Raw genomic sequence first — 14709 nt, 5'->3', positions numbered from 1 at the left:
AAGCTCTTCAGAGCAGGGTCCTCTCCTCCTCCTGTGTCACTGTCTGTATATGTCTGTCATTTGAAACCCCTATATATTGTACAGCGCTGTGTAATATGTTGGCGCCATATAAATCCTGTTTGTTATTTTTATTATTATTATTATTATTAATAATGAACTCACCATCTTGGAATCAAAAGTACAACCAAACTTCTAATTTAAATGAACTATATGCATTCCAGTAGCATCAAAAAAAGTTCACATTTTTTAGTTTCTTTGGAAATCAGCAACCTATAGAAATCAGTCACCAATAGAAAATGTCCTCTGGTGACATGCTGTAAAGAAAGCCATCGCATTCCCTATTTATAGAAGCAGCAGTCTCTGCATAGCTCCAAATTCATTTCGCTGAGTTCTCCAATCAGCACAAGCTATTCTGACGGCACAGCTATAGGCTTAACTCAGCAGGAGACATGTCAGACCTCTGCAGAGAGACCACTGCTTGCACAGAAAGCAAGGTTCCTTCCTTGTTCTCGCCTGCTAGATAAGGACATGCTTTTCTACTCTAAAGAGTTTTGTTTTGCTGGTTTAAACTGAAAGCTTGAATATTTATTTGGGCTTCACTATATATAATTTTGAATGGTGTCAGTATTTGACAGAAACTTATGTTGTAAACGGGACCATGGAATGATAAATCACACCCATACAATGTACACAGCACTATGGTAATATTTTCATTGATCATAAATAAAAAGTTACACCACCATTTACTCATCATGCTAAAACTACAAAAATGGAAGACAGAGCGAGGCTATAAAAATTACACCAAGAATATAGCCGCTCCTCCAATGATCTACTAATGTCTTCCTCACTCATAACCTCATCACACGCACGGATACAAGACTTCTCTAGAGCAACCCCAACTCTCTGGAATGGTCTTCCTCGTCCTATTTGGCTTGCTCCTACTTTCTGCTCATTTAAAAGAGCCCTTAAACCCATTTTTTCAAACTTGCCTACCCGTCTTCTTCTGTCATTTGAAACCCTCAGTACTTCCCACCACTACATATCCCCCTCCTGATGTGTGATACTTGCTCCACCTCTTAGATTGTAAGCTCTTTGGGGCAGGGTCCTCTCCTCCTGTATCACTGCCTGTATTAGTCTGTCACTTGCAACCCCTATTTAATGTACAGCGCTGCGTAATATGTTGGCACCATATAAAACCTATTTAATAATAATATCCACGAATGCTGAGTATTTAAAATATCTTAGTTTTATTATAAAAGTATGCTTTGGTTTGTAAGATTTAGCATTTTTTTGTTTTGGATGAGATAGATAGGAAAGTAGTTTTTGCAATCTGTGGCCACACTGGGCAAAGTCACCTCCATTGTTGTGATTATCACTGAGATTGAAGGAAATAAACACTGAGCTATCAGAGCAATAAAATGAGCGAATCTTCCATTGGTGACAGCAGCTCAGGAATTGTTTTCTCATAATGTTTAGGACAAATTTAAGTCTCACTGGTGACAGGGAGACTAAGATTTTACACCCTCACCATGGGCTCAGTGGTTAGCACTTTGAAGCCTGGGTCCCTCTGGGTACTCCAGTTTCCTCCCACATTACAAAAACATGCAGATTGTGATAATGACATGACTATGGTAGGGACAGTAGATTGTTAGCTCCTTTGAGGGACAGCTAGTGACATGAATATGGACTTTGTACAGCGCTGCATAATATGTTAGCACTATATAAATATTGCGTAATAAACTACACAGTGCATGCAGTTATACACAAGACAGTCATCAAGGACAATGTACATCATCCAATGAAAGAACAGGATTGTCCACCATAGAGCCAGTAATAAGGATGGCTGCATCCTAGGATGCAGGGATAACAGATCCTGGACTTGTCATAAAGGTAAGGCTTCATACAAACCTCAGATGAATCTCTTATGAAAATCATCTCAGGGCTGGTATCAGACAAGAATCTGGTGTGTACAGCGCTCGTTATTCCAACGACCCTCCTGGGGGTTCCACGCACGACCATAATAAAAAGTAATGAAGAGTGCAGCGGGGTGCTGCTCCTTCATTTTGCCCTCCCCTTGGAGCAGAATGGCGCTGTATATACAGATCTCATTCAGTCTTTTGTTGGAAAGAACTGTGAAAGATCATTTCCAATGAGAATTATTGCACGTCTGCACTAAGTATGTGCCACAATCAGAAAGTATGATGGCAGAAGCTCACCGCTTACCACCGGGTTTATTTCCTTTTTAAGTGTTGTCTTTGGAGAGCAGCATGTGACCAGAAGAAAGCCATTACAAGAAATTCTTATATTAGACAGATCAAAAACCCAAAATAAAGACAAGATTTGTTAATAGAGACCATACTGAAGTGGTGACAACCCCCCACATGGTACAGATAACAGAGCTGGATCGGTGCTGCATATAAGCAGAATCATTTCAGAAGTTGTAGAAAATTAAACCCTGTTCTGCACAAGACTGAATAATGTATTCTGGCCCCATGCAACACCTTAACGAGCCAATAAACCACTGCTTCTAGAATGTTCTCATAAATGTATTCACGACAGGCTTTGTCCAGAGATCAAGTCTGTTTTAGACAACACTAATGTTCATGTTCTCATGCTTTAAAAAGAAAAAAAGCAACATTCCTTTAACTTAAATACTAGGGGGAAAGAGCCTCAAATCCGAAATTTGTTTTACAAAGATCTTTATTGACAAACAGCACAGGTAGACAATTTACTTCTTCTTGGACACACCCACAGTGCGTCCACGACGGCCGGTGGTCTTTGTGTGCTGTCCTCTCACACGCAGACTGTAGAAGAGAAAAAAAAATACATTAGTCACATTGCATTATAAAGTAAAAGACAGTAGACATGGCTTAAATTGGGAAATTAATCATTTATGCTTTAATGGCTTCATGGTCTTTTTAATTTATTTTAACCACATAACTAATCTAGTGCACCTAAAACCAGAAATAAAATACATGGCATTTTAGAGAGGATGGCTGCATTAGACCAACCTTCTAACCGTCCCCCCAACTTGTCCTACTAATAACACCAACAAGGAGGTGATCAGACATAAAAACTGGGCAAATTGGATTTCTGGCTTAATCTTCACATGTTCTGTATGTTTTTCCTTCATACACACCAACAATATTCAGTACACCTACATAAGCGTTAAAGTAATTGTAAAACAGTCAAAAGTAATTAAAACTAAAATTAAGAAATTTTAAACACCTAACAATTAATATAATTAGCATGGACATGTTCATCACTTCCGAATCCATCTCTCTGCTATACACCAAGGTTCATTCCTTAAATGTGCAGCCACATTGGCCGAGCAGATTATAAGATTTGGTTTGCAATTGTTAAAGAGACTGCCAAGTAAAGTAAAGCAAGTTTAATTTTATAAATGTCCATCACTCGTGTATATTCCTGTCTGCCCAATGGAAAACCTTCACTGCTGGGTCCCAATTCTCCAGCATTATTGATTCACAAGGTCATCACAGCAGAGTACAAACTTTGCTGGAATGAGTGGATGGATTGGCATCCACATGCTGTAGGAGCAGGAAGTGATGGTAAATAATAACGGCATGGCTATATGGTGCCAAGTGTAATGAACTACAGAGGGAATGGGAATTTATAGAAAGTGCTGCTTATCAGGGAGGACATCACTAATAGTTTGCCAAGTTCCACTTCCAAAGCAGCATTGCTTCCCATCTCATGTCACCTAGTGAATGACATGACAATCACCGGCTTCATCTACGTGTAAAAAGACCCCGGGTCTCTTATGAGAGCAAAGGAGTGATACACTATCTGTCACCATCTCACACCTTTATACATCACAAAGCCCAATAACATTCAAGACAATGAAACCCAGAAGAATAAAGAACAGAAGGTTTACGTAGCAAAACGAAGTTAAAGGGAACCTCAACAGGTGGAAAAACAGGCCAAAGATAAATAAGTGTAAAGCTAAATGCAGAACCTCACCAAATGTTTCCCACAACCCCATTTACACCAAATTACCCAACGCAAACTAGGAAGTGCCATATCGCCTCCCCAATCATGTGACCATGATTAGGAAACCCATTTATCACTAGACATGAACATTCCCACATACAGAATATGATCAGCAGTACTAGATGCTTTGCACCAGCTAACCTAGAATGGCATCTTTCAGACAATCTTTGCTCTGACAAAGCAAAGGATTTAGATTCTGCGAAATTCATCTAAGCTGAATAGGAAGATAAATTTCTAGCCAGATTGTCAATTTCAGTGGCTTTGCATTAAAACTTTATTGCAGATCACCCCCTTAAAAAGCAACTTCTGACACTTGGGAAAACGTTAACAGACCCCAATATCTCAACCTGTCAGTTCAGAACTCTAACGCTTCATAATATTCCAGGATTGTGTTAAATCGGTCCGATATCGCCACAACCAGATTACAACACAGCGTTCCCAAGGCACCAGTGCTTTTTAACAACCAACTAGAAACGATTTACTTAAATTTGGTCCTCAAACTAAAAATGGCCACAATCAAGCCCAGGTCTCCTTTCCCCGGTCACTCACCCCCAGAAGTGACGCAGGCCTCTGTGTGCCTTGATTTTCTTCAGCCTCTCCAAATCTTCACGGAGCTTGTTATCCAGACCGTTGGCCAGAACCTGAAAGCAACAAAAACATCAATATAAGACAACACTTCCTGATAAAAGTTTTCTTTTTTTTCACAGGAAGATCTCAGTAACCACAGAGTATGTACTGCACACCTTATAATTCTGAACCCTTTACATAAATAATTTATAAAAGACAAATACTGGAGTCCAAAATTTATCCAGTATAGCCAATGCTCAGACATTAAAGTGGACCTAAACTCACTTTGGTACTTTAGATAAAAGGGAAGACAACCCTCATATGTAAAATAAAAAAGGAATAATAAAAAACAAGTGCAACACTTTTTTTTTTTACACAAGCGTAGGAGCAGCCAGAGCATGATGTAAATATCCTAGGAGACTCTGGCTGCTGCTCCTACGCATGCAGAAGAGGCAAGAGGAAAGAGATGCCGATCTCATGCATGCGCAAGGAGCCTCTTCCCCCCCCCCCCCCTTACGGCGGCTACATCACCCGATCTTGCACCTGCGCACTGAGATCAGGTGACGTATCAAGATGACAAGGTGGAGGCGCCAAACGCTTTCTCCATGCTGGGACAAAAAGGAATTCCAGGACAGCACAGAAAGGTCCAGCGCCTTTGAGGGATCTGCGGGATTTAAAGTACGTGTGCCTTTCTTTTTTTAACTTTATTTCCTCTTGAAGTACTCTTCACACTTCATGATATACAGTAGCCCCTGCAGTCTTACCTGGCTGTATTTGCCATCCTTGACGTCTTTCTGTCTGTTCAGGAACCAGTCTGGGATTTTGTACTGACGAGGATTCTGCATGATGGTGATCACACGTTCAACCTGCAGACAGACCCGATATTAATTTATAAAGTTCGGATAAGGTACAACACTATGCTAGGTGACAGCACTGAGACCTACCTCATCCTCAGTCAGCTCTCCTGCACGCTTGGTAAGGTCAATATCAGCCTTGCGAAGAACTACATGAGCATAACGCCTTCCAACACCCTGTAACGGAAGGAGAATTTTACAAATATGTCCCACAAACCAAAACCACATTCAGCTAAGTTTGTGCCCCATTTGGGGAAATTCCCCATTACTTCCTGTCCATACAGGAAGAGGAGACTCATAAGCAAAACTTGTGAGGCTCCATCCATCCTCCCATCCATGCAATCATTTTACCCAAACTCACCTTGATGGCTGTGATGGCAAAGGCGATCTTCCTGCGCCCATCAATGTTCGTGTTCAGGACACGAAGAATGTGCTGAAACTTCTCTGGGATTACGAGAGACTGCAGGAAGAAAAATTTAGAAGTTACAAGCAAACCAGAACAGGAAAACAAATGAGCTGTCAGTAAGGTGGGCAAGCAGGACATTACCTACCTCTCCCCCAAACTGCCCCACAGTGGCAAATTGTAAGTTACTTTAAGGACTCAACTAAATATATCAGCACACAAGTGACCCTACACCAAGCAAACCCAAGAGAAGAGGGCAGACTTACAAATCACTCACCTGCTGCAAAAATGGTAATTCACCAATATCAAACTTCCAGCTACAGAGTAAGCACAACAGCAATTGTGGAAAGCTTGGACAATACATTTGCTGGCGCATTGCAAACCCATGATCAAACAAAAGCCAAACGGGTGTTATGATGACCCAGTTTACACCTAATAATCTATACAACAGTATCAGCCGAACCCTGCACCCCCTGCAAAGTTACAGGACTGCTAAGGGAGCAAATCTGGCGGCTGGCAGCCTCCGGTGGCGCGCACACAGAAGGCCCCGCGCCTGGCAGCCTCCGGTGGCGCGCGCACACAGGAAGGCCCCGCGCCTGGCAGCCTCCGGTGGCACGCACACAGGAAGGCCCCGCGCCTGGCAGCCTCCGGTGGCGCACATGTATGACTTCCATGAGTCTATTCCAGCACTTTGCAATCTCCAGTAACATTGAACTAACAGACTATGAATAAACTTTACAGGAACAGGTCACAGAAAGGTCAGGTCTGCTCTACAAGTTCACCTTACGGACACAAACATATACCATAGCAGTGGACACAATGCCCTGGGCATGCAATAGGAATGGGGCATTATATGAATGGGCCTACCTGGCATGGTAAGTGGTGGGGTCAGAAAGGTCACAGGAGCAGTCTATGGCTTTACACACATTCATAACCAATATAAAGCAATAGAAGACCCAGGCCTGGTATGCTATCCATCGGCCATTAGTCCACAGACAACCCACGGGTAGCTGTCAACCCAAACCACGTCCCCTAGCCATGGCAGCCCTCACCAATATCCACCCCAGGCCCCTCAGCAAAGTCTACCGAAACCATAACCACGCCAATAGCGGCTCCGAGACCCTTCCCACGGTTTGGATGGAAGCGGATTGCCGACTACCCCATTCTATTTCCCGCAATCGCACTCACCATGGCGGCGGCAGCAGGGAAAGAGAGAGAAAAAGGAAGTGACGTCAGTAAGTTATATCCAGCGCCTGCCTCCTGAGATCACTTCCGCAATAGATGGAGGATTCTGGGAACTGTAGTCCAGAACCCGGAAGAAGAGGCGGAAGCTGAGTGGCTGATTTGTTTTGGGGTCTGGAGAGGTGTCAGAGATGGCAGAGGTGAGGGGGTAATATGGTGGTGAGGGGGTAATATGGTGGTGAGGGGGTATTGGGGAGATGAGGGGGTATTGGGGAGGTGAGAGGGTATTAGGGAGGTGAGAGGGTATTAGGGAGGTAAGAGGAGGAGATTGCTCCTGCTGGTGTCCTGGTAGTGCAGTGTAACTCTGCTTCTCCTATTCCTACATTTCATGTGTTTGTGTTCCCTTCCTGCTTTATTGCTTAAATATTAATAAACACGATTTACATAGCGCCAACATATTACATAGCGCCGTACAATAAATAGGGTTGCAAATGACAAACCAATACAGACCGTGACACAGGTGAAGGAGAGGACCCTGCCCCAAAGAGCTTACAATCTAGGATAGCAATAGACATCCAGGCTCTGATATTCAGCTCTCTGTGATTCAGGGGGGTCAAACCCTGGCCCTCAAGGTCCTTTTTTTGGCACCCCCAAAGAATACCGAAAATGAACTACATTTGGCCTGCCCGCGTTACCACCTCACATCATCATTTTTAATACATGCAATACATAGACATTATTCCTGTACACCCATCATGTGACACAAAGCCTAGGCAATGATCACATGATGCCTGACTACCAGGAGCATTGTGTTTGTTTTAATGCATTAGAGACTGCATAGTGTAATATTTAGTGTCAGATAAACTTGTGATGTGAGAGGATGAACAACACACAGGCTGCATGGATAGATAGAAATTAGTCTTTTCAACCCTAAAGTGTGTGTAGAGAGAGTGTGTGTTTTTGTTAGTTATGAATGAAGTTGTAAACGTCCTCAGTTTTTTCCTCAATAAATTTCAAGTTTGGTCCCCAACTTGGCCTAAGTTTTTAATTACGGCCCTCTGTGTATTTGAGTTTGACACCCCTGCTGTGATTGGGCAGTCAGCAGCTGCAGCTTGCCATTGGTCGCTATAAAGCCTTGTGCCCCCCCCAGGACTCAATCGCATTTTTGTTCTGCATTAGCTCATTTTGCTGCAATGGGGGGCTGTAATTTCTAAATGGCACCCCAATGCTGTGATTCTTATACATTTGTGTTTCAGACGACCCCATGCACCTCTAATATGGGTTAGGGGCATTAGACAGTCGATACACGGTGATAACACATCGCTATCATATAACCGGTCCCTTAGTCTTATCATAAACTCATTGCAGATCCAAGAATAACAATGTCACTTTGCAATTTATCCATCTTAATCCATGGTGGATGCATACGGTTTCTTTTTTTTATCATTAAGAATAAAATCCACAAAAGTATCTATTGATCCTGCCTGAATTGCCTTATCCTTGTCACTTCCTATGAGCAACAATAATATCCTTGTGCAAACTTCTATTTTAATTATGGAGATGAACAAATGTTTGACATTTAGCCTGAGTGGCAACCACACCTGCCCCATAGATAGAAAGAGGAGTAAATGTTGCCACCCAGAGACAAGAAGGAATATCAAGTGAAAAGTGAGGGAGGAAGATAATTATTAAAGAAAACTAATGCAGACACCACATCTAAGGATTAGTAAACTGTAATGTATGTTGTTCTCCAGGTTAGAAACACTTTATCTTTTAGGATTCACTTTAACAATCATGCATTGAAGAGGATCTCAATGACCAATCGTCTGCTCTGCTCTTGGAATGCTGTATTATACACTCATTGCTGAGTTTGTATATAAATGGAATGTTAAATATATTAATATTATTATTATTAATATTATTAACAAATAGGATTTATAAAGAACCAACAAATTACGCAGTGCTGTACATCAAATAGGGGGATGTGTGTAATATTAGTATTATTATTCCTAATGTATCTCTTTTATTGTAGTTGGAGGACCTGAACTTGCACCTCGGAGAGCTGGACCTCACCTCCGATGACATCACATTGGACACAGTCAACAGTAAATATTTCTTATCACATAAGGAACATGTCCCAGTTCTGTGTCCTTTGTCCCTGTCCTGCCCATTCCTTGTCCCAGTCCTCTCTATCCTTTATAAATAGTATTACCATTATCTTGTATTTATTTAGCGCTAACATATTACGCAGCGCTGTCCATGGTTATGTCACTAGCTGTCACTCAAAGGAGCTCACAATCTAATGTCCCTACTATAGTCATATGTCATTACCACAGTCTAAGGTCAATTTGGGGGGAAGCCAATTAACCCAACTGCATGTTTTTGAAATGTGGGAGGAAACCCAAGTACCTGGGGGATACCCACGCAAATATAAGGATAACCTGCAAACTCCATGCAGATAGTGGCTGGGATTCCAACCTGGGACCAGTACTGCAAAGATCAGAGTGCTAACCCCTGAGCCATTGTAAAAATCTTTATTTATAAAGTACCAACATATTACACAGCGCTGTACATTAAATAGAGGTTGCAAATGAGGAAGGAGAACACAGAAGAGCTTGCATTGTAAAAGACTGATCACAGTCCTGTCAGTTTCTCCTGTCCAATTCTTTGTTTCTTTTTCGAGTTTTGCCGTCCCAGTCCACACTTCCCTGTCTGCCCTTCCTCCTCCATGCTTTCCAGTCTTGGATAGAGAGACTTCTCATATTGGCAGTTATATATTTAAAATTGATCCTGAGAAGTACAAGTTGACATGGTCCGAGTGGGACTGGTTTAAAGAATCACCCCAATTTAAGTGACTCTGGCCATGAGACTAAAAGAATGGTTGGGCATCTAAAAGAATGGTCCTAGCACTGTTCACCCTCAGATCTGGCGGGTACATGAGTAATTGGCTAGTCAGTAATTCCATATACCTAAGCCTACACCCCCCCACCCCAAGGCTTCCCTATCTGTCCTCGAACTGTGGGCCATATGTGCTTCCCCCGTCACATCCTAGATAGTTAAAGAGAGCAATAATGTGGCTTTCGCGGTTTACTACTTACTGTACAAAAGATATCTGTTGGTAAGGTTTACTTGGATTTTCAGTTTTTACTACATTCTGCCACTGATTGTATAAGCCTTTTTCTGTTTCCCCTGCTCTCTCCTATGTTTTTCCCATACCCCTCCCAATACCTTCCCCATAGTTGTCCCCAGCCCCTATATGCAATAGTTTGTGTATGAAAAATTGACACTTATGTTATGATGTTCTTCTGTAACTATGGCTACTCCTTTTTTGTACGTGTCATTTTTGTGTTATTATATTGTTGAAACTTAATAAAAATGATTGAAAGAAAAAAATTGATCCTTAGTTGGAGTGTAGAGCAAAAATATCATCCAGAAGAAGGTTAGAAATAGGAGAAACAGTAAGGATAGGTATGTATAGTGAAATAAATCTGTCAGCATTGACCTTAGACAGGCCACTCCTCTCCTATTCCTCTCCCTTCCATGTATTCCTTCCATGTATTCTTCCATGTCGCCCCATCTTCTGTCCCTCCTCCTCTGATTGCTCTCTGACTCCTTGTATCTCTATTTCTTTCTTCTCAGTTCACATTCAGGAGAATCTGGAAGATGCTCTGGTCCAGGAAGCATTGAAGACGGTGAGGAATACACCTACTAAACATAAACTAATATAGAAAACTAAACTATAGTTTGCCTAAACTGTTATGCCATATCCCAGGTGCATAATACATAAGCAAATTCAAAAAAGACATTAAAGTGACTTCAAAGGCATAAATGTAAAAATATACCAAACTTTTATTTTATTATACCAATCATATTAAAATTGTTGCAAATTACATTTTCTAAAAATTGTTTTCCCCACGGCAGGAAATTTACAGATATATACAATCACCACAATCACAGCTGGCACAAATATTCACAATTATATTTACAAACGTGAACTCCAAAGAGTATCATAGATATAACACTCCAAGTCATCTACTTCTTATAGTGGTGTTTTCCCCAATCCACCTGTTTCATTTTCAAAGGAAAAACTTTATCAGGAGTATGATAGGGCCAATTTTCCTTTACTTTTTAGAGTACTTGGGGATTCACAGGGATCTATTTGCTTTAAATAGATATTCACATTATCTCCATCCTATCTGAAACAAAACACTGAATGCTGGCAGCAAGCAGCTGCAATATGTTTGTATTGTAAGCATGGAAAAAAAAGGATACCATTTGAATTTATAAAATCTTTATGAGGAGACATATTTTTCAACCATATATAGATACTCTGAATATCCACTTAAAGCCGAAAGCAAATAGAACCCTGTGAATCCCCAAAGTAAAGGAATTTGGCCCTATCATACTCCTGATGAAGTATTTCTTTTGAAAACAAAATGCGTTGAGTGGGGGCAAAGACCACTATAAGAAGTTGATGACTTGGATTGTTATGTCTGTGATACCCTTTAGATTTCACATTTGAAAAACATATTGTGAATAATTGTGGCATCTGTGATTGTGGCGCTTGTAAATATCTGTATATTTATTTTTAGAAAATGTTGTTTGCAACAACTTTAATATGATATAATAAAATAAAGGTTTTGTATATTTTTTTATATTTATGCCTTTGAAGTCCCTTTGTTTTCTTTTTTGAATTTGTTTATAAATATGTAAGCTAAGCCAGGTAATGCCCAGCATTTAAAGATACATTGAGATGTAACACCAGTTAAACATATTTTAGTAGTGGGCTTTGGGTAGAACGCCAGTGGTGACCAGTGTCTCAGTATCATGTATTACTATAGTGCCAGCATAAAACCCAGCACTGTACATAGTCCCTCATGTCACTAACTGTCCAACAGCGGAGCTCACAATCTAATGTCCTTGCTCTAGCCAGATGTCCCTAGCAGAGCCTGGGGTCAGTTTGAGGGAACCATTTTACCTACCATTTTTTGAGAGGGAGGAAACAACAATTAATATTATTACTACACAATATTTATAAAGTTCCAACATATTATGCAGCGCTGTACAAAGTCCATAGTCATGTCACTAGCTGTCCCTCAAAGAGGCTCACAATCTAATGTCCCTACCTCAGTCATATGTCTTTAATATAGTCTAAGGTAACTTTTTTTAGGTGAAAGCCAATTAACCCAACGGCATGTTTTTGGAATGTAGGAGGAATCCGCAGTATCTGGTGGAAACCCACACAATCACGGGGAGAACCTCCATGCAGATAATGTCCTGGCGGAAATTCCAACCTGGGACCAAGTACTGCAAACCCAGAGTGGGGGAAGACAGTGGGGGAAAATGTTCTATAGTGGGGACACAGCTTTATACAAAGTTTTTTTTTTTTTTCTGGATTTTCACATGGTTGGTAATAAAGCTGATCTTCTTTTTATATGTTACAGGGCATGGATCTCAGACAGTACTCCAAACAAGTAGAGATGGAGCTGCAGCAGATCGAGCATGTGTCAATCAAAGACTGTATCCTTCCAACACTGGCCATGTGTCTTATCCCTGGAGGGCTCTCAATGAGACCACGTATTCCACTTACACCTTACTAAATATTATGAGGCTACCAAATAAATATATTTGTTCTCAGCACAACCATATACTTTGCAGGGAAACAGATTTTGAACCATTTGCTGTGCATTACAGGCTGTTGCTGCTGCTTAGATTTACAGTGAATCTACAGCCAAGCCTTAGATCCTCCGTCTGGTGAAATTCAACCTCAGTAGTGACCCGGTCACCAGTGTCTCTAGTAAAATAAGTCATAAGATGTTTAAACATTTTGAGTTTTCATCAGAACAGGAGGTGAGGGAAAATCATACCAGAAAGGACTTCAGTCACAACTGTTTAGTAAAGTATTTCATGTCTGGGTGCATCTCTAGAACTGGAAGTGAAATCCCAATTGGACACAGAAAGTAGAAAAAAAAAACTTATGGGGTTTAAGCCTTCCCTGCTGTATCCAAAACTAAGTGTTGGCTCTACATGTGGGTAATGTATTACTTTAGCCAAAACAATATGGAGAGAGTAGGCCAAGCTTTCTGTCATTCACTTAATTTGGGAACATCAGCACTTCCTGTCCCTGTAGCAGCAGAACAGAAAAGGAGGGGAACAGGGTTAGTGGAAGAGGTTTAAGCCTTTCTACCTAAAAAGATTTCTCCATTCTGTCCCCATCTGAGGAATTTTCCATTACTTGCTGACCCAGTGGGGTTGCAGAGAGCTGTACAAACCTGACAGATGTTCTAACTCTTCCTCAGTATATCCAAAACTAAAAAAGAGTTGTCCAACTTTTCTCAAATTTTATGCACCTTGTTAAATTAAACAATCTATATCAAGAAAATGCTAAAGGAGGAACATTTTTGATAACAAACATGTATTACAGTTTCTGAATACTGAGGTTTGGCACTGCTTAAAGTGACCTTCCATTAATATGCTGCATAGACAGTATGTGTTCCATTACCCCTCTTCAGATATTGAATATTAGCAGTATTATTGCACTTGCTTTACCTTACCTCTTCCATGTCATTGGGCATAATGTCCCCATCTTTCCAGGAAGATTCACGGTGAATGGGCATTGCAAAACTGACATTTTGGCTGCTCTTCACCAAGAATCTTCCACAAAGGACTGTGACATTATCCTCATTCAGACGTGGGTGGAAGATGGTAATAACCTAAAAATGTAACTTTTTTTCTTTTTAGTATATTTTACACGTAACACCTAACAGGTGATTTGGGGGGGTTTTCCAGATTATATAGCTGGACCTTTCTATTTAGCAGAAGGTCCATTATAACCCTTTTTGCCGTAGGAAATTTAGTAAATACAGCCCTGCAGTACAGATTATGATTGGCCTCATCAGAAATATTTAGCTGAATTTTTTATATTTGCACGTTGATAAGAACTCCCCCCTGCAGTTCCGCTTCACTCAAAAATACCTATCTTGCATCCTTTCTGATTGATTGCTCCACAGATTTTGTGACCATTCCTTAATGCATGACAGATATAGAACAGAGTCAGAACATTGCTTCTCTCCACAATCAAATTATTGCCTGTGATGCCATCCTTGAGGTAAGCTCATCTGTCATTCATTCTAGAAGCTTTACTTTTCCTGTGTCTGCACAACTCGGCCCTGTCAGAGCTCCACTCTGGGTCCACATGACATCTTAATACCTTTGGGCCTGACATGACAGTAATAGGAAAAAGACAACAATTGTGTTTCCAGCTGTCATTTTGTAATAACACTAGGTATCTGTGGATGAGTTCCAAAGTTGCTGTTTTCGATCTTGCAGAGAATGGGCCAGATGCTAGGAGGATTCCAGTCTGACCTGAGTTCCATCAGCTCGGAGATCCATTCGTTGCAGGAGATGTCTCTGGCTATGAACATTAAACTGAAAAACCGTCAGACCGTCCGGAGTGAGCTAAGCGAACTGGTGGATGAACTTATCATTCCCAACAACATGATAAAGTAAGAAAAAGAGACATGAGGATGAAAGGAGTTATAGAGGATTGTGTGTACTTTGTCTTTGTATAACATTATTCCCCTTCTAACCCAAATCATGCGCTCCATTGGTATCAGTGACACTGCTCTCTCTTTTGGTATCCTCCTTTGGTTTACAGTACCATTTATATGCTGACACTCAAATCTATCTGTC

The 14709-nt window shown here is 41.0% G+C and overlaps 2 protein-coding genes across 2 annotated transcripts in view; one reads left to right on the top strand and one right to left on the bottom strand.

The window, feature by feature from the left end:
• Positions 1–2682: 2682 nt before the first annotated feature.
• Positions 2683–7078, bottom strand: RPS18 (ribosomal protein S18). Its single transcript, XM_072431376.1, has 6 exons — positions 7024–7078; positions 5794–5892; positions 5523–5609; positions 5343–5444; positions 4561–4652; positions 2683–2804 (listed from the first exon to the last, which is right to left on the bottom strand). Exons 1-6 carry the CDS (start codon positions 7024–7026, stop codon positions 2729–2731), a joined length of 459 nt encoding a protein of 152 aa, XP_072287477.1. The 5' UTR covers positions 7027–7078; the 3' UTR covers positions 2683–2728.
• Positions 7079–7127: 49 nt separating this feature from the next.
• VPS52 (VPS52 subunit of GARP complex) overlaps positions 7128–14709 on the top strand; it is a gene marked incomplete at its 3' end in the record, with an annotated part of 16943 nt that continues 9361 nt past the window's right edge. Inside the window, 6 exon segments of the mRNA XM_072431374.1 lie at positions 7128–7217; positions 9050–9122; positions 10657–10709; positions 12462–12537; positions 14058–14125; positions 14347–14522. Coding sequence (XP_072287475.1) covers positions 7209–7217; positions 9050–9122; positions 10657–10709; positions 12462–12537; positions 14058–14125; positions 14347–14522 — 455 coding nt within the window.

The sequence above is a fragment of the Pyxicephalus adspersus genome, chromosome Z (genome assembly GCF_032062135.1).
Source record: "Pyxicephalus adspersus chromosome Z, UCB_Pads_2.0, whole genome shotgun sequence".
NCBI lineage: Eukaryota > Metazoa > Chordata > Amphibia > Anura > Pyxicephalidae > Pyxicephalus > Pyxicephalus adspersus.
Note: the sequence above shows the minus strand (reverse complement) of the source record. Positions and strands in the feature narration are given on the sequence as shown.

Bases quoted from the DNA above. Each gene is read 5' to 3' on its own strand.
- RPS18 (XM_072431376.1), bottom strand. The intron at 5,610-5,793 runs GTGAGTTTGGGT...CTTCCGTTACAG, and splicing joins TTGCCATCACAGCCATCAAG to GGTGTTGGAAGGCGTTATGC. The intron at 2,805-4,560 runs GTGAGTGACCGG...TCTCTTCTACAG, and splicing joins GGCCTGCGTCACTTCTGGGG to TCTGCGTGTGAGAGGACAGC.